Genomic DNA, 20,780 nt, shown 5'->3' on the forward strand with positions numbered 1-20,780 from the left:
TAAGCAAAAGTAAATATATTGTACATATGTCTTGGAAAAAAAAAAGGAATAATCTTAAGTTTTGGAATAATGGTTAGTTACCTCTGGATGGGAGGCAGGGAGATGATACAGGGGACGAACAGTACTAGTGATGTACTTCTTAACTTACCTGGTCATTCACCAGTATTTATTATATTGTTTGATAACAGCCAATATTACATGGGTTAGAGTATACTTTTTTAAATGGTAAAATCATGATTCTTACACAAATACAAAATGAATACATGTCACGGTTTTATTTAAATCATTAAATTTATAAGGGAGTCAGGAAGATACTGCAACCATTTCAGGAGAGAATTCAAAGTACCACACATACCAGATAGGCACTAAAGAATGCTAAAATGAATTCACACAGAGTTGTAACACTGGTCACCTTCCATAGAGCATTATTAGATTTTACTGGACATAAGGCATTGGCATTTTTATGGACAGGAATTTGTATTATTACTAGTTTTCAAAAACTTACTGAGTTGTCAAATAGCTCAAAAAGTCCAGAAGACAGGACACCTGGTAATTTTTTTTTGCCTATTTCAGAGTCTATCGTAATTTTTCCTGACACATGTAAACTTTTATATGTGTCATATCTCATTAAAAAGAGATGAAGGATAAAATAAGTTAAGTGGACTCGTCTTGTTTCTCTTTCAAGGTGTTTGGGTTTTTTAATTTAATTTAATTTTATTATGTTAGTCACCATACAATATCAAGGTGTTTGTTATAGAGAGAGGGGCAGGGATCCTCTCTGGAGGAGGGATTCAGATTTGAACAGAGGGTTACCTTGATTTTGTTTTCTTCAGAAGAGGTGTAAATGTTTGCATTGGCTCCAGGAGGGGAGCCCCTGGCGGGTGAGTGACAGTGGGGGTAACAGCAGGGGCTCTAAAGGAGGCTGTTAGGATTACATTCAAAGTCACAGTGTGTATTTGGAGAGGAGAAAGGGATTCTTCCTACTCTGAGATTGAAGGAAAAGCAGCTAAGCTAAAGGTTCATTTGAAGTCATTAAAAAAAAGAAGTTGAGAGTCTTTAAAGAAAAGGAAGTATTTATGATAGATGGTTTAGAGAATACCGTTAAGATTTCCTGAATGGAAAAGGAATGAATAAGATGAGTAAAAGGATTTTTAGGTTGTTTTAAGCACCTATTGTCAAAATACTGCACAGATTTTCATTTTCTTAGAGTGCAAAATAGAGCAACTACCTTAAATGAGTTTATAGTCATGAACAGATAAGATATAAATACGAGGGGCGCCTGGGTGGCTCAGTCGTTAAGCGTCTGCCTTCGGCTCAGGTCATGATTCCAGGTCCTGGGATCAAGCCCCGCATCGGGCTCCCTGCTCGGCGGGAAGCCTGCTTCTCCCTCTCCCACTCCCCCTGCTTGTGTTCCCTCTCTCGCTGTGTCTCTCTGTCAAATAAATAAATAAAATCTTTAAAAAAAAAAAGATATAAATACGAGAGTTTAAACATTATAAAGTCATAAAAATTACCAAGTGAATGGTATTATAGATACTGTATGAATTTATAACAGCATGTAGTAGAGAAACGAGGGCACAGGTGTATACTCTGAGCTCCAGCTCTATTACTAACAGTTCACATAGCATTATCCTTTAATATCTGTGGACCTCAGATTCTTCACCTATAAAAAGAGGGGGTTAGACTAGACAGTTTCTAAATTCCTCTCTTGGAATCTATGAGAAAACTAAAGAACAGTTGACACTGACCTGGATATAAAATATAATTGAGATGGACAGATGAGTCTCAGAAACAGTCAAGATGAAAGAAATGGCATGAGAAAAAAAAAACATAGGGCTTTTGCGGAAGGCAGTGTATGTGGTACATCAGTTGTGTTTTGTTTTTTTTTGAGAGTTCATGAATGTGGGGTAATGAGGTAAAAAGTAAGAAAGTGTATTTCTCTTTAACTGTAGTTGTCTTATACACTTCACATGTGTGGCCTTGCATATCTAGAACTGGTAGTACCAAGTTATTTTGGAGGTTATGTTATTTTTGTTGGTACAGAGAAATGGGGCAGTGGGGTCGAGGCGGGGGGAATAGTTAACTTCAATTTGTAGTCACATACACGGTTTCAGAAATTTACCTGTCAATCTTCAAAACAAGACAGTATACAAACACTTCATATCTAATGCCATGTGAACTGTCCTAAAGCTAATCAGAGGTGCCTGGCTGGATCAGTCGGTAGAGCACGTGACTCTTGATCTCGGGGTTGTGAGTTCGAGCCCCCACGTTGGGTGTAGAGATCATAAATAAATAAACTTTAAAATATAAATAAATAAAAACAAAATGGAATCATAAGAGAACATTTACAAAAACATTATTTACATGTCTGAGCCCAGATCCACGGAATTCTAGGCCTCAGTGATTATGATTTAACAAGGCTGTGGTGTATTATATAACAATAAATCCTAAATACAGCATATATTAAAATACAGCTATAAATAAGCTTTTTTTCTTCTTCATTTTATCATACTCTTTCAAACTACAAGTAAGAAAACACTCATTTATCTCATTTTGTTTCAGGTATCTATTTGTCAGATTTAACATACATTGATTCAGCATACCCATCAACTGGCAGCATTCTAGAAAATGAGCAAAGATCAAATTTGATGAATAACATCCTTCGAATAATTTCTGATTTACAGCAGTCCTGTGACTATGGTACGTTTCTGGGGAGTAATACTACACCATTACGCTGTGATTCTCTTTATTCATTTACCTGAATTGATAGCCATTTTTCACACAGCAGGGAACATCATCCTAATATAAAGGAAAATATGATTGTTTAATATTTAGCCTCCTGTTTGAGATCTTGCTTTTAAGGAATTAAAGTATGTCATATTTAAAATTTTAAGTTTTATCTTTTGCTCTTTTTGTAGCCACTTTGCTAACATAATTTATAAAATTATTTTCTGTTATCTTCCATCTCACTTGATATCCCTGATCGGTTATGTAAATAGTTCTTATATTATTCAGTTAGGGAAGGAGCTAAGACCTGTGATCCTTGTAACAACTGACTAGCTTTCTTCGGTTCATTATTGAATAAATAACCAATTTTTTGTTCAAGGGGTATTTTATGGAAACACATATATAGAAAGTGCTTACACAAGCCCAGATGATGAGCAAAGGGGTTGCATTTTTTTTTTTAATGTTTTATAATGTTTGAATGCTTTCAGTTTGAAAGGGAATAAAGATACCCTTATTGGTATATACTTTTAAACAGTGAGTTTACATTATCCAATTTATTTAAAATAGATTTGTCTTGGGGCGCCTGGGTGGCTCAGTCGTTAAGCGTCTGCCTTCGGCTCAGGTTACGATACCAGGGTGCTGGGATCGAGCCCCACATAGGGCTCCCTGCTCTGCGGGAAGCCTGCTTCTCCCTCTCCCTCTGCCCCTGCTTGTGTTCCCTCTCTCGCTGTCTCTCTCTCTGGGTCAAATAAATAAATAAAATATTTTTTAAAAATAGATTTGTCTTAAAGCTATTTTATGTGCGTGTGTACTTTTAAGAAAACCTTAAAAACTTCCTAAAAGTGGGGGGGGGGGGGGGGGGCAGAGACGAAGTTTATCAGATATGTGGGATTTTGTAAATGGAGCTGTTTGATTTTTTTTTTTTTAAATAATCTGAAGAGAAACCAGAGTATGTTTGGTGGTGGTGTTTTTTTTTTTTAATCTATACAAACAACATGCAACTGTAATTTTTTAAATTACCATCAGTTTTACGTTAAATAAAATCTACCTCAATAGTGTCCTTCTAGAGTTAATTTAAATTTTGGTGCCATGCTTTAAAATTCTGGTTAAAGATATACTGTGTCAGATAATTATTTATCACATTTTGCCTAGATATCCCCATGTTGCCTCATGTCCAAAAATATCTGAACTCTGTTCAGTATATAGAAGAACTACAGAAGTTTGTGGAAGATGATAATTACAAGTAGGTTGGATCTTCAAAAGTGGTTTGTTTAACTGTCCTGTCTTCTACCCTTTTGTCCCCATGTGTTTAAACATTTGAATTTTACATCGTGTCATGCAAATGCCTAATCCAGGTATATGTTTACAGTGGTTAAAGTATTTGTATTTCTTTTTATTTTTTTATGTATTTCTTTTTAATCACTTGATATGATTGAGACAATATACAAATACCTCATCTGTTCTTTTGTTTAAAAATATTTCACTTTTCTCAAGTTGTTGAGAGCTGATGTTAGATCTAGTATAAATGTCTTCCTTTCTTTATATTCAAACATTGAATCTTTATGGAAATTTATAATTGAAAAATTAATGAAACTGTCTACAAATAGGAAATTACTCCTTTTGTAATGGTAATTTTGACACATCTTTGAATTTGTTTTTAATTGGTTTTGTGGATTGAGAGAATATTAAACCTTCTTACCTCTAGGGTAGAGACATGTCCAGCACCACACTTACCCTTTTCTCTATTATAGCAAGTCCTTTATTAAAGATTTTAAAAATCACTTTAAATTAAAAAAAAAATTTAAATCACTTTTAAAATACAGCTGCCCATTTCCTTCTCCTTAACATCCACAATTCTGCCCAAGGTGGGAAGGACTTTTAAGTTTTTACCCTTTTTATTTTCAGTGGTATACTGTACATCTTAACTGCAGGGGTGTTTTTTGTTTTTTGTTTTTGTTTTGTTTCTGGTTTTTTTGTTTGTTTGTTTTTTTCAAAAGATGGGAGGATAAAGCTCTTATTTCTCTTGAGGCTTCTGATGCTTCTTGTGACTTCATTTGTTAATTTCCAATAAAAAAATTTTTGCTTAGCTTTATTATGCCAGTTATTCCCAAGCTTTCAAATTTAACTTTGTGTCTTTCACGAATATTTTTTTCTAATAAAAGGAACATACACATACTTAACGTTAAGAACTTTTCAAAGTGAGGGGCGCCTGGGTGGCTCAGTTGGTTGAGCATCTGCCTTTGGCTCTGGTCATGATCCCAGGGTCCTGGGATCGAGTTCCACATCGGGCTCCCTGCTAAACGGGAAGCCTGCTTCTTTCTCTCCCTCTGCCTCTCCCCCTGCTTGTGTTCTCTCTCTCTCTGTCAAATAAATAAATAAAATCTTAAAAAAATAAAGCTTTAAAAAAAACTTAAAGTGAGAGACTAGGTTATTTTTCATTATTAATACAGTATATAAAATTTTTCTTGTATGCTAGTGATCATCAACTTTCTTGTTCCATTTAAGTTTCAACAGTTTTTGAAGAATAAAGTAAGTACGAGTAAAAGGCTAGAAATTCTGGAAAATAACTAGAAATAACTTTTCTTCAAAGATTGAAGCTCTAGATAATATATATTAAATGTATCTAAAATTTTATTAATGTTTAAAAACACCTTTATTGGGGCACCTAGGTGGCTCATTAGGCATCTGCCTTCAGCTTAGGTCATGATCCCAGGGTCCTGGGATTGGGTCCCACATCGGGCTCCCTGCTCAGGGGGGAGTCTGCTTCTCCCTCTACCTCTGCTCCCCCTGCTTGTGTGCACTCTCTCTCTCTTTCTAATAGATAAATAAAAATCTTTTTAAAAATAAAAAAAAACACCTTTATTTCCATCTTTTTTCCCACACCATAATATTGCCACTTTATATTTCTATATCAGTTTTTATTTTATAAAAGGTTGTTACATAGTAGTTCATTTGAAAATGTATGAGCTTTTTAAGGCTGCAGTTTTTTCATAAATCTGTTGTTGCCCTAGGTTATGAGCTTCTTGAGTTTGATGGTCTGTATCTTATATTTACCACTATTTCTTACATCTAAGCTCTAATCACTGACATAGCACAAAACTCTCATGTTTTGTCCAGTGAGATACAGAAGATTATCTTAAAACTTAAAATATGATTGAGTAGTTAAAAATTTCTATATCTGGCTCAAACTTGTTGGATTTAAAAGAAATTAAACTATTCAATAGAAGTGAAGCCTAAGAAATTGTTGCACAGTTATAGAGGATGGTAAATTTTTATTGACTGTGGTGAAAGTAAAAGTGTTTATTTGAGCTAATTTTTACTTTGCTAAAAGGATATAGTAGCCAATTAAACCATTAAGTCGTTTTAACTGTCTGTAAACCGATGTAAGATACCTTCATTTTTGCAGGAAAGCTGATGCTGTTGTACTGATTTTTGTTTTCATGAGTAGCTAGAACCAGAATAGCCTTCCCATTATATTCATTTTAACAAATACTTACTAAGCTTTTGCCATAGGTGAGTTATTGTGCTAGGTGCCAGGATTACAAAAACAAAATCTTGTTCTTGCCCTTAAGAAGCTCAGTCTCATACAAAACACAGCCACAAAACAGATGATGACAAAGCAGTTCAAACATTACTGTGATATATGAGATATGCCCAGGATGCTGTAGGAACGTAGATCTGGGGGGAGACCTAACTCAGCTTTAAGTGGGAAAAATGAGGAAAAAAGAAACATGAATGGCTTCAGGAGACAGTGTCACCTGAGCTTATTAATCTTAACAGGTGAGTCAAGGAGATATCTCCGCATAGAGGGTGAGGAAAAGTGTTCCAGGGGATGGAATGATCAAAGGATTAGGGTGGGAAGCAGTGTTTTTGCTTGGGGGAACATAAGTCATTTGGTGGTGTTGGGACATCAGATGGGAGACTGAAGAAGACAGTTTTTAAAAATGCAGTTGTGTTGCATGAACCTATTAATTCAGTGTGCTGAGAATCATCATTTTAAGATAAAAGCTATTAAAATGATTAGAAAAAATGGTTTTTATGATGAGAGAGATTTAAATAAAAATGACACTGTTTATCCCAAGGTCTCTGTTTTTTTGGCAGCTTCATCTATATAGGCAACCAGTATAGAAACTACAAATGAATGCGTGTTTTTTAATCAGGATGAAAATCTTTCACAGGTCCTTCATTTTAATACTGAACATAATCTTTTTCTCATTGAACCAGCATCACTGTTACTGAATGGTCTTTTGATGATGACATAGGCAACCGACCTCTGACTTCACTGCTGTGCTTTAAGATGCTTCTGCTTTTTATACCACTGACAGCAGTGTGATTCACCCAGAGCTTCCTTTCTGTTCCTTTCTGTTGCAGTTCTGCATTAGGAAATTGTAGTTATTTTGTTTACTTCTGTGTCTTCCACATACTAAACTGTAAGCCTCAGAAGGGCAGGGATACCATGTCTGCCTTAGTCTCTGTTCTATTCCAATGCAAAGAGCACAGTACAAAGAGCACAGTGCCCAACACAACACAGGTATTCAGTAACTCTTTATCAAATGAATGAATTCAGTATGGTCTGTAGCCCAAAGTACTAAAGTAAACTGCTCTGTGGAAAGAAAAAGAGCAGAGTTCTAGTTCATCATATATCCGTTCAGTACTGCATTTTACACTGCCAAATAATTGGAATATAATCGTATATAATCCCCTATGAGGTTATCAAGGAAATACGTTGAGAACCTATAATAGATTTATCATGATGAGTATCACTTGTATTGTGCAATTTCATTAAAAAACTCCAGTTGGTAGAATGCTTTCTTAAAAAGTACTAATATTTAGACAAATACTTAGTAATAATAGGCTTTGTGGACTATACCAAAGTATTTTCTACAACTGCTTTACTATCATATTTCCTGAAATAGTTTCCACTGATAGGAGTCATAATCTCTCTTTGCTGTGGAACTCAAAAGTGGATATATTATCCTAAATGGAACTTAAGTACCAGTTAATAAACTTAGGCTTAGGACAGGGATTTACCAGGAATTTTGCAAACAACTTTTTTATTATTCAAGATCTTTTAAGAAGTTGAATTTGTTGTTTTGGGGGATGTTTTGGAAATTTTCAGTGCTACAGAAGCCATTTATCCATCCAGTAAAGATTCTAGAACTAATTTGTGTAATACATTTAGTAATGTATGTGAAAATTCCTGAATTTGTCAGGTATCAATATAACCTCAAGTTAAATCACTTTTTAGTCCTCCATCAAATATCTTTAAATGTGTTGAACCATTTGACAACATTAGGGTAGTTTAGGGAGATTTTTCTGTTTTTAAATATAACTTTTTAACGTTTTTTCCCTCCCTGATATTTCCTAGAATAACTGTAAGATATGCTTTGTATGAAAGAGATGAGATTTACTATTATTAAAGATTGTTCTTGAAAAAATATATATAACATTATTTTATTAAAATGCTTAATTTTTTCCTGAGGAAATACATAATTTTAATATTGTCAAATATTAATCATTTTATATGTTTTGTTTCTTTTTAAAATTCAGGCTCTCGTTAAAGATAGAACCAGGGACAAGCACACCACGCTCTGCTGCTTCGAGAGAAGATTTAGTAGGTTAGTGCATAGTTTTTTCTGACTACTGAATAATAAATCAGACAACCTAAAAAGAAAGAATATGCTCCAAAGTAAATAAATACTTAGCACATTTTATAATGCATGTAAAAATTTATTTTTGGTATTAAAATATATCACTTCTTTGGGTTTTTTCATTTGTTTTTTAATTAAGAAGTTGTTACTTGGAGTATGCAGTAATGTACAAACTAATTAAGGAAAATAGATACAACAAACGAAGAATAGATAAATGTTTATGAATATCTGTTCTTTTTTTTATTAAGAATACACTGTCCTGGGGCACCTGGGTGGCTCAGTCGGTTAAATGTCTGCCTTCGGTTCAGGTCATGTTCCCAGGGTCTTGGGATAGAGTCCCACATTGGGCTCCCTGCTTAGTGGCGCGTTGCTTCTCCTTCTACCCCCCCCACCCCCACCCCTGCTTGTGATCTCTCTCTCTCTCTCAAATAAATAAAATCTTTAAAAAAAAAAAAAAAAAAGAATACACTGTCCTGGTCAATGAAGATTGATTACATTAAAATTTCTGTGGTCTGAGTGGAAAATTTTACTGATTTGAATATAGAAATCAGTTTTAGTAACATTTTAGAAATTTCACTCTAATACTGGGCCAAGTACTGAAAATAATAAAAAATAGTCACAGTCCCATAATTTACCTGTTACATTATAATGGGGGTAATATATGCATACCACACATAATTAAAAACATAAAATTGGAGAGAATTGTTCATTATTTAAGAAATTATTAATAAGTACCTTTTTTAAAATTTCAAAATCAGACTTTGGCACTAAGCTTCATAATATCACATACCCTGTAAGTATTTGGAGGCCCATCCAATAAGACGTGGAGGAAGCAAGGGAACAAGCCATGATGATATCTAGGGGAAGAGTATTATAAGCAGTGGAAAACATGGCAGTCTGAATCTCTTAAATTTGCTTTTGTTTTCATTGTTAAAGTGCTATTTTGCAAATCTGTGTACTTTTCAAGTTCTGGTTTTTTAACTCCCATAAGTCTGAACAGTGTCAATATAGATTGAAATTTCAATTTGAATGCTTGACCTGCCCTACATGCTCTTTCTCCAAGAAGAAGCTGAAACTAAGAGAGAGAAGCAATGTGTAAAATTAAATGAGCACTGGGATGCCTGGGTGGCTCAGTTGGTTAAGCATCTACCTTCAGCTCAGGTCATGATCCCAGGGTCCTGGGATCGAGCCCCATGTTGGGCTCCCTGCTCAATGGGGAGTCTGCTTCTCCCTCTCCCTCTGCCACTCCCCCTGCTTGTGCACACACTCGTTCTCTCAAATGAATAAATAAAATCTTTTTTAAAAAATTAAAAAAAAAATTAAATGAGCACTGAACTGGGACTCCTCTGAGCGATTAGTCCAGGCTTTATCTGCGAAGTGATATCCTGAGCCCATCTCTTCTATTTTAATGTTCGGTCAGTTAAATAGAATTAACAATATTATTATCTTAAAATTTAAACCATGTTTTCTATTTTTTATCAAGGGATTAAAAAGAAAACAATCTTTTGAAACAATATGAAAATTTCTCTCTCTCTTTTTTGCATTTAACTGCTAGGTCCTGAAGTAGGAGCATCTCCACAAAGTGGAAGAAAAAGCGTGGCAGCTGAAGGAGCCCTGCTACCACAGACACCGCCGTCCCCTCGGAACTTGATTCCACATGGACACAGGAAGTGCCATAGCTTGGGCTATAAGTCAGCATTTTTCATTTTATCTTTCAGATTTTTAAGTTGTTTCCAGTTGGATTTATTTTTTATATATTTTATTGGTTAAACGTAGTTTTCTTTGTATAACAGTAGTTTTTTTCCTGATTCAGTAAAATATTTTGTTTGCCTGGAAGCATTTAGTTTTTCCTTTACCTTAATTTGGAAATAAGCTTCTCCCACTGCTTACCTTTGGGGGAGATAAATGAACTATATTACAGAGTATCATCATAAAGTCAGGAAAGCAATATCCCATTTTCCTTTTAAATTACAACTTTTACAGCAAAACAGTCATTGCTTGTCTTAATCAAAATAAGTCACCATAAATAAAGGTCTATAAAAATTACTCCTTTTAGGGCGCCTGGGTGGCTCGTCATTAAGCATCTGCCTTCAGCTCAGGTCATGATCCCAGGGTGCTGGGATCGAGTCCCTTGTCAGGCTCCCTGCTCATCCGGGAGTCTCCTTCTCCCTCTCCGTCTGCCTGCCGCTCTGCCTACTTGTGCTCGCTCTCTCTGTCAAATAAAATCTTTTGGGGAAAAAGAAAATTACTCCTTTTATTCCTAAATATAATGAAAAGGAAGCTGATTTTTTTGTTTAACATCATTACCTTTGCAAGATCGTTTACTCAAAATGGGGCCCATAGTTCACCTTTGCCATGATTTTTAAAATAGCTATTTTCCAAAAGTAAATGTGAAACAGTTTTTTAATGGACCTGAGACTCAAGATGAAATTAAAATATTATCTCTGGCCTGGTCTGGTTTCCTAAAATACTTTCCCTAAACTGTTAATTTGAGGCTTTTATGGTAAAATCTGTGTGTTTTATTAGTATGAGAATTCAGAAGTCAGTTTAGGATAGCATGGTAAATGTTCTGTATCTTGCATCTTTAAGAGTATCTTTTATATCTTGAATTAAAAACAATAGTAAAAGATATGAAAAATATTTCTCTTTGTTTCCAGTTTCATTCATAAAATGAACACAGCCGAGTTTAAGAGTGCAACGTTCCCAAATGCAGGGCCAAGGCATCTATTAGATGACAGCGTCATGGAGCCCCATGCACCATCTCGAGGCCAAGCTGAAAGTTCTACTCTTTCTAGTGGAATATCAATAGGTGAGAAATACTTCTCTGAGAGGATTCAATTTATGAAAATGAGATTTAAAACTCAGCTGGAAAAAAGTCATTAACCCTAATATACATAGAGAAAATTTGGTAAAAGCAAAGTAGCAATCAGATATAGGATCATCTTACTAGTACCTACTAAAGTTAATAAATCATGATGTTTTAAAAGCTGCTTAATGTTTTTGACTCCAAAAGGGGAGGCATTTGAGGAATGATGGGAAAAGAAGGTGGACCGTTTGAATTGGTTACATCATGCAGTTTGGTTGTAGGAATGAGAAAAGGGGTAGAGTGGGTATACTCCCAGTTTCTGGATGATGGTACTATTGCCATGATAGAAAAGACCAGAAGAGCAAGCATTTGTAGGTGGTGAGGTATTTGTGAAGGATGACTGGGTTTGAGGAGTTAGGAATTCTGTTTTGGACATGTTTGGTCCACATGGAGTTGTCCGATAGGTAACTAAATACATGACACTTGAGCTCAGTGGGGTCAGGTTAGGTCCGTAGATACTAAGCATAGGAGTTCGCATATGTAGCATAGTATTTCAAGCCATGGGACTGGTTGAGGTCACCAAGGAAGAGAATGTAAAGAAATAAGACATGCTAACATTTAGAGCTCTGTTTAATTATTTTTATTTATTTATTTTTTTAAGATTGATTTATTTTAGAGAGAGAGAACATGAGCAGGAGGGGCAGAGGGAGGAGAGAGAATCTCAAGCAAACTCCGTGCTGAGCGCAGAGCCTGACACAGGGCTCGATCTCATGACCATGAGATCACAACCTGACCTGAAACCAAGAGTTGGATGCTTAACCTACTGCACCACCTAGGTGCCCCTGGTATTTTTTTTTAAAGAAGATGAGCCATCAAAGGAAATATGAAGGAGGGATCAGTGAAATAGCAATAAAAATCAGGGTGTGGTATCACAAAAGCCCAGTAGAGGAAGTATCTCCAGGAAGAGGGAAGTATTTAATGTATCACTATCAAATGCAAGAAAAAGAAAAGAAGAGAATGGGAATTGACCAGTGCATTTGGCAAGATAGAAGTCATTGTGACCTTGATAAGAGTTGCTTCGTAGAATAGTGGAGTCAGAGCCCTGATTGGAGTAGATTGGAGAATGAGAGGCCAGGGAATAGAGATGAAGGGGACCAGAAAATTGCAACCATACTGGAAAGGGATGTGAGGTTGTGAGGAAAATTTGTTATTACTTCCTAAACTTCTTTATTTTCTGAATATTTTAAATGAGCATTATTTCTTTTGATTATTAGAAAAACCTTCTTATTTTTAAAAAGGAATAAAGGAAGAAAATATCTTCCTCTCTGGTTAAGTGCCAGGTTGCTCAGGGGCTAAGCCTGTTATTATTAATAGGATCATCTCAATATTGATGCATAGTCAATAGAAAGAAATTCAAGGAGTTCATTTTCTTAAACAAATTGACTTCCTTAACCCTTGAGAGTTCCAAACCCTGTAAACAAAATTGATTTAGAGCTTTCCAGCACCATTCAGCAGTTTTTTAATTCCAAAGTGCAAATGATTATATGATGACAAAATTCACAAAATAGAAGACAAGTTGGCCCCTCAAATACCTCTTCATTAATGCTATAAGCTGTCATTATGCAAATATCACCCTCAACTTGAAAACAATACGCAGAGTAATTTTGCAAAAGAGAAAAAGAACTTTCTTCCCATTAAATTAGTAAATTTGTTACACTATGGAATCTGGCATGCCACTTAAACCAAAAAATAATAATTTTTTAAATTACAGCTCTCAATTAAATATATATAATATTTGATTTTTCCCCATCATGAATTTTATAATGATAATTCTTTATTTGTGGCTTTTACTTTCCACTGATGTTCTTTTGGATATCACAAGATAGTTATTTATCTCGTTATTTCATTCAGTTACAGTTAGTGTCTCAATATGGAGGCCTTTGTTTTAGAACAGGAAAAACTATTTTAGGGACACCTGGCTGACTTAGTTGGTAGAGTATGCAACTCTTGATCTTGGGGTTGCGAGTTCAAGCCCCACATTGGGTGTAGAGATAACTTACGAATAAAAAATCTTTTTAAAAAAAGGAAGAGACTAATTTTTGCCTTTGTATTTATTTTTTATTTTAAGGCTGTTAAGTGGGTAATGTTAAATCCTTGTTTATAAATTAAAACATTAGACATAGACATTACCTTGCATGGTTTATTGTTTTAAAGCTATATATTCTGGAAGGAAAGTATATTTATAACCATAAGTGGTAGATGTTACACACACACACACACACACACACACACACACACAGTTTATAATCACAAAAGGGTTTTTTCCTTAGCTGTAACTTTAATATACACTATCAGTCTATACCATGGAGATTTTGAGAAGGTACTACAGAGAAATTAACCAGTGCTTGGGATGGTGGCCTCTAACATTTTCTAATGTGGTACAAACTCTTATTAGATAAGTCTTGCCTAGCTAAGAGAAGCATACCCACTCTGAGTTTCATGCTTGTAGAAAAACTTTTATTTTCTACAAATAAGTCATACTAATTATGATTGATTTTCAGTCTTTACCACATAATGCTACAAATCAAAAGAGAATCTATAAGACCCTACCACTACCAACAGAATAGTTCCCGTTTCTCATCTGAACCACACAACAAAGAAAATTTTTTCTGTTACTGTTACTCAGTTTTTCCAAGGATAGTATATATATAACTAGTACCACTCTAAATACATAAACAAGGTTTAATCCATCACATACAATGCATACCTTTTAGCATTGGAGTTTGTGTCTCTTATGGAACACTGATATGAAAGGTCTGATAGACAGTTCAACTTGATATATAAGGGACAGATTAATCATCAGTTTTGTTGAGAGCCAGAATTATCTTTAAACTTTTAAATCAGTGTAAGCTGTTTTGGACTTTCCAAATTTATTCCCCTCAGTTTTTTCTTTAGCTAATGTAAAACTTTTTATTTTAACTGCTATTCTGGCTATAAAGAGAAAGTTTTTAGATTGTTACAGCACCATTTTTTTTTTTTTAATTTAGGGATTCCATCCTGTTCTACGTTGCCTCTGAAGGCAAAAATTAAATTTCATTAAGCTTTTTATCCTTAGGGTAGTAAAAGGTTTTAAAAGGAATACAAAAGGGAAAGTATAGCATGAACCTCTAAGAATTTCACAATTATATTGGTCTTAAATTTTGACAAAATTTTGAAATTTTGAAAAATTTTGTGCTTATGGTACATTCTCTGATGGTAGAAAATTGTTTATTAACATAATGAATCTGAGCTAGGAGTAGCTCTACAAAAATGTCTTATGCTATTTTGTTATTTTAGATAGTCTTGTCAACCAGATTCCAACATTACTGCGAATGAGCCTAGCAGCATTAATACTAGAATGAAGAATTAATATGTGGATGTTCACCCACAGATAACATGACTGTCATTTTATAAGTACAATTAAAGAATTTACTTTTAAAATATGAAATTTAAACTGTAATTCTGATGTTTTAAAAATAGAATAACTTTTGATTTTAGGTAGCAGTGATGGTTCTGAACTAAGTGAAGAGACCTCATGGCCTGCTTTTGAAAGGTAAGAAGAATCGTTCATTTGAACTGCTTCAAGTTTAGTTTGTCTTCCTTAAAAGATAGGATCATATGCATTTTAACAGGTAATATTTGTTACATGTCTCTAAGGCACTATTTATAAGCTTCCAACTGGTGGCAGAAATTAGCAGTTGATATTTAAGTCTTAGCTAATAAATACATGTTTATTTGGTGACTTGACACATATTTGAATTTTAATACCTTTAAAATTATAAATTTAAAATCATAATAACCAGTCATAGTCAACTGAAATACTGTAAGTCATGCTCCCTTCTCCTTTCTTTATTACTTTAAGTTTTAAAAGTTGTCATCTGCCTACAGCAGGTATCATGCTATATTGATCTTCGAATGTAAGATCTTCTTAAAAATGTAGCCAAACAGTACAAATAATTTATTTACTTAAATATCCATTAGGACTTTTATATTGTCTTCGACCATTTCAGTTCTTCCATTTTCATATTTACAGGATGCTTGACTCTTGCCAAAATAATTGCTCCCTTTTGTATTTAAACTGAGCAACCTAAATTTCTAAGCAGCAGAGTGTCATTTAGATTGAATTTTGAGTGCCATATTAAAATTGATGGAAATGAAAATAGTTACCTAACTCTGTATCAATCACTTTTTTAGTAGAAAACAGTTTTATTAACTATCTGTAAATGATATTGGAATTGGTTAATTTCATGCTGTTTAATTGGAATATTCTTGTTCTTAATGAAACTTCATGAAGATTTCTCTCTGTTATGTGATTAAGATTTTATTTGTAAACCGAGCATTTCAAAGTACTCTTGAGCCTTTCTACTCTAGTTATCAGAGTTCCCAAGTCTTATTCTTTGTTTTTGGGGGGCCTTAACAACTTGTTTTTGCATACTATTTCTCTTCCAACTTTTATATTCACTCTCTTTATTAGGGTTTGCCTGAAATGGGAAAAACACAAGTTGCCTCTGGCATGCTGTCCGTACAAGTGATTTCAGATCTTTCCTTCCAGGAAGAGCATCATATGTTGATTATAGAGTGTATTGTAATCTTTAGATAAAAAACATGGATGAAAAAAATCGTTTCTCAGTTTGCATGCGTTATAAAGTGAATAACCAGAATGCTGTTGTGTTCAGTAATCTGTCCTCATCCCAGCAGGTTACGTTTGAAGACAGTATTTAATGGTGTTACCTTCACATCTCAAAACGATAGATTTCTTTTACGACAAATGTTTTGCTTTGCAGACATTTGCAGCTAAAAAAAATCTGTACTTGTGCCAAGTTTAAATCTGTGGCTCTGGGAACATTTTGAGAGCAAATTAATGCTTCCCAGCAAGATTCAGACATGGAATAATAAAAAGTAAATAAAGAACTAGGATTTTTAAAATACTGCTTGTAGATAGTGAATTTGAAAATAGTTCTCTGAATGTTAAACATATCACCCTCTGTCCTTATTTTCTACAGAGACATCAAATATGTTGCTGCTTAAGTTGCTAAAATAATGCTTTTTTGCTTTAAATAACATTTATCAACAGTGCTACCTTTGGCTTTTCCCAGGCAAAGAAGTGTTGGTGTTTCTTTGTGTGTGTGTTTATTTCCTTTGTTAAGTATTACATGCCATTTTGGATAAATAGTATCTCAGACCATTTTTATCGTTCATTGGCTTTATCATTTATTTCAGTTGTTGTGGAAATAAAATAATGCTTTTGTTACTCAGCTTCTCTCTTTTACTGGTTTTCTTGGATTTAACGAAAAGGATAGAGAGGAAGATATAGGTGTTTAGGCCACATTAATTTTAAGTTTACAGCCCACATTGCTTTTAGGTGTCTTCATAGGGACATATAATAAAAATGAGTTATTTATATAAATCCAGATATCATTTTTAAACTGGAATCCAAGAACTGGAATAGAAACAAAAGGATTTTTGAAGTATTATCCAGGTTTTGATAGTACTGGTTATAAATAACTAATTATTTTAGCAGATTTGTGAGAGCAAATGTATCTAAAATGTATGGTATATCCTAACACCTGTATTTCTAGAGTCAGTAGTAGAAGAAAACATCTTTTTTTAAATCTGTGCTGCATGCTTAAAAGAAAGAGGAGCAACCACATACTGTCCTTTTGTAGGATTTAGAAAGCTGTATTACAGGAAGAAATTATTACATTGTTCTAGGTATTGATGATTGTGTGAATAAAAGCATATGTAATATATACAATTTATAATGGAATCCAACAGGAACAGATTATACCATTCTCTCGGCCCGGTGACACGAGTGGCACGAAATGGCCATCGAAGCCACGTGAAGGCCAGCAGGTACAATCCCCCTGCATTCAGGGGTCACAGAACTCCCCTCTGGTGTTGGTGATTGGCTAAATGGGTGTGATCTCACAGTATCTCTGTTCTTTCTCAACTAATTGGTTTAAAAACTAAAAAAATGCCCACAAAAGCTTTCTTGCCAAGATTTAATCTAGAGATAAATTTGAACTTCTCTTTCTGATCCACTGAGCTAATTGCAGAATAATTCCAACTTGGTGGCCTTAGAACTGCACAGGCCTCTGTAATGCTGCTGGTTCTTGGATAAGCATTATTCAAAGGCTGCTGTCACAGCATTTACTTTGCTAGTAAGGCTCCATTCAATTTATCTTTGTTAAGAATTTTTCATATAAACTGCAGGACCTGAATGTAGACAAGTCTCAGTAAATAATGTTTGTGCTTTTAAACTCATTTTTGTTCAGTGGTTTATTAGTTAAACCAGGTTTCTTTCTGCACCATACTAGCTGCGGAAGGAAATGAGAATGTTAGATTGATGTGGGGCTGGAGGTTACTGGTAATGGGTAATCAGCCACTTCATAATACAACACATACAGTAGCCAATTTCTGAAGTAAACTTTTTGTCAATTTGGTGTCTAATCTCTTTGTGTATACCCTGAATATAAATAGCAATAGCATGAAATTTCTAGTGGTCTCTAGGTTTTTAAGTCACTTTGAAGACACCTAAATAATCATAAAGGGATAAACTGGCAAACTTCAGTTTTCTTCCCTGTTGTAGGAATTCTGCAGATCATGTCAGATCCCCAAAGAATGGCAGATAATTTTATTAGTGTGTATGTTTTAATTGACTCATAGAAGTTATTGTTGTTTTAAATATAGGACCTTAAGTCAGTTGGGGAAAGATATTTAAATGTTTGGTTATCTTGTGGTGGTTTTCTTAAGATACATGAAAAGGAAATCTTGAGTTTGGGAGTTCTTCCTTCCTTGGAGAGCTGTTAGGTTATAATCAAACACTTATGCATTGATAGCATATTTTTAAATGTTATTAAAATTTATTGCAGTACACTAGTTTTTTAAGTATGTTGTTATTGCCTATATTACTTCCCTCACCTATTTTAGAATTAAATTAAGCATGGGTTTTCTTCTTCTTTTGTTCCTTTTTTTGAGCTTCTGCTCTTTTTATTTTGAGTTTTGTATGCTTAAATACTTTTTAACAAAAAGAATCCTCACCTTTCCTACCAGGACTTAAAGTATCTTAAGGGGAAAAAAGTTTACAGCAGTGATGCAAATGTGGCATGTTAAAAAGAAGGAAAAGTCTTAAATCCTTAATTTAATCTTCACTAAAGTGAATTACTCTATTCTTTCTAAATTATACTTGTTCAAGTATGTAATAAAGTGTGTGTTTTTTAACCATCTGTTGACTTTAATAACTTCCTGATTAAACTTCTATGACAGCTTATAAATTTCAGCTGAGTAAGCCTTTATAATTGTCAGTGTCTTCTAATGCTAAATACATGAACAAAGTTTTAAAACTAAGAGTAATTACATTTCATTTAAGTACCTGCTTTGTAACTGCTATACACGAAAGGTCTTACATGTTCTTTTCTTCATTCCATTATTATAGTTCTGCAGAATCAGAAGATTTGGCAGTACATTTATATCCAGGAGCTGTTACTATTCAAGGTGTTCTCAGGAGAAAAACTTTGTTAAAAGAAGGCAAAAAGCCTACAGTAAGATATTATCGTATTATATTTTAACACACCTCTAAAAATAAGCAAACATATAGGACCCTAAAAAATATGAAAACAATGAAATAAAACCAGATGTATGGTACACTTGAAATAATTGAAAATGCACATTTGCCTCACCGTATTTCTTAATTTAGACTTCAGTTAGATCGTACATTGAGGGTGTGTCCATCAAGGTGCTCCTGTACTCCTCTCTGTCCCCTAATGTAGTTCTTACACAAAACCATTTCTCGGAGAACCTTGAAAGTATATGCCATTATGAAATATTCTAGTAATAAGTTTAGGAAAAATGAAGAATTGAGAGTAATAACCCTAAAAAGTGGAATGCAACCAATTTTGTTTTGTCAGTCCTAAGTTGTTTATTTAAATCTCTGTAATGAAGTTTTGTTTTCCTTGGTGAAATAAAACCCAGATATTCAATGTCCTCCAAACCATTGTTACATTTTTTTAAGTGGTAGAAGTTTAGTAGCACAAAGCCTTTTGTATGTAACATAGAAGTTTCTTGTTCCCCAGCAAGCAGTTTGACTGCTAAAGAAAGAAGACTTTGTTTTTTTCTTTTCTCAAATAATAGTATAATTTATCTAGTTTGGAATAAAAACTTCAGTGTGTATCCAAACTTAACACTTTTGAAGATATGAGAGCTTCTTAAAATGTAAAAATGGTTTACAGCTGAGCAGTCTGATTTTGCCGCTTACGTTCCAGTAAGCCACAGTTGAGAAGCCACACGAGGCCAGCTCGTAAAAACTAGGAGTCGCGTGTCAGTTGAGGCATTATGACACTCTTGTGTGCCAGATGCTGGAAACAGAGCAGCAAACAAGGTGAGGCACAGTGCCTGCCTTGTGCAAATGACATTCCCACGAGACAAATAGAAAGTAAGCCCTTGAAATAAGGTAATGGCATTGCAGGTGAGAGGATGAGGAGAGGTGTCAGCATGGCGAGGCATCTGAGCTGCCGTCCGAACGAGGCAGGTGAGCTAGCCGTGTGAGGATCTGAGTTCAGGCAGCGAGAAGGCCTGTGGAGCTGAGGTGCAGCCGGTGGAGGAGGTGAAGTCAGAGAGAACGGGTAGGGTTGCTTGGTGATGTATTAGGTGCGGTTGTTGAGAGTGCGTGACGTGAAGGTGGTACCTGGGTTGGGGGCTGAGCTGGATGAATGTTGGGAATGTTTACTGAAATAGGGAAAGTTTTTTCAAGAAAGGGCCGGTAAGTCTTAGCTAATTTCACTTTAATGTGCGTTTTAGGCATAGAAGTGGAGATGTCAGTTTAGCTCTAAAAAGTACAGGTCAGAAGTTCAGCAGAGAGGTGGTGGCCAGAGATGGAGATGTGGGTGTCGATTGTATACAGATGGTATTTGAAGTATGGGACCAGGTGAGACATTATCTGTGAAGAAAGTATAGCTGGGGAAGAAAAGAGGGCCGAGGATAGAACTATGTAGCACATCAAGGTCTGCTATGAGAAGCATAGAGGAAAATGAAGGAACTGTTACCAGAGAAGCGCAGCGGTTAAAGTATTTCAAGAAGGAAGGAGTGGCCAGCCGTGTCGGATATTGCTAAGAGGTTGACTGTGGTAAGAAGAGAGGCTTTGGGATATGTCAGTGATCAGTGACCTTTACATCAGCAGCCTAACTGAAAGTAAGTTGAGAAAATGGGCAAGAGAGAAGTAGAGTCAGGGATTAGAGACACCTTGCAAGAAGTTATGCTGTGAACAGGAGCAGAAAAATTGGATGCTCTCTGATGGGGCAGAGGACGGGGCGGTGGAGGGATTTTCAAAGATGAGAGTGCTGTGAAGCCTCATTTATGTAATGATGGGAGAGGGAGAAAAATCAAGACAGTGGAGAGAGGAGTAAATGACAAAAGCAGATTTCTTGAGGGAGTGAGAGATAGTAGGAATCTAGAGCAAAAAGGAGGGTAGTTTCTCCTTTGATAAAAGCAGCATTAACTCTTCTGTTGCAGCAGGAAGAAAGGCCAAGTAGGTGGGTCTACAGATAGTTAGATGGAATTGG

General features: G+C 35.0%; 1 protein-coding gene across 2 annotated transcripts in view; it reads left to right on the plus strand.

Moving 5' to 3' along the window:
• Nucleotides 1-20,780, plus strand: part of RALGPS2 (Ral GEF with PH domain and SH3 binding motif 2) — a 152,832-nt gene that overhangs the window by 118,988 nt on the left and 13,064 nt on the right. The window contains exons 9-16 of one of the 2 annotated variants that reach the window (XM_032393481.1): nt 2,563-2,700; nt 3,880-3,970; nt 8,278-8,345; nt 9,934-10,069; nt 11,036-11,187; nt 14,722-14,776; nt 16,999-17,076; nt 18,659-18,764. In XM_032393481.1, coding sequence (XP_032249372.1) covers nt 2,563-2,700; nt 3,880-3,970; nt 8,278-8,345; nt 9,934-10,069; nt 11,036-11,187; nt 14,722-14,776; nt 16,999-17,076; nt 18,659-18,764 — 824 coding nt within the window. The remainder of the gene's footprint in view (nt 1-2,562; nt 2,701-3,879; nt 3,971-8,277; nt 8,346-9,933; nt 10,070-11,035; nt 11,188-14,721; nt 14,777-16,998; nt 17,077-18,658; nt 18,765-20,780) is intronic. The other variant, XM_032393482.1, reaches the window with a different exon arrangement.

This window comes from Phoca vitulina, unplaced genomic scaffold (genome assembly GCF_004348235.1).
Source record: "Phoca vitulina isolate PV1807 unplaced genomic scaffold, GSC_HSeal_1.0 scaffold73, whole genome shotgun sequence".
Classification (NCBI taxonomy): domain Eukaryota; kingdom Metazoa; phylum Chordata; class Mammalia; order Carnivora; family Phocidae; genus Phoca; species Phoca vitulina.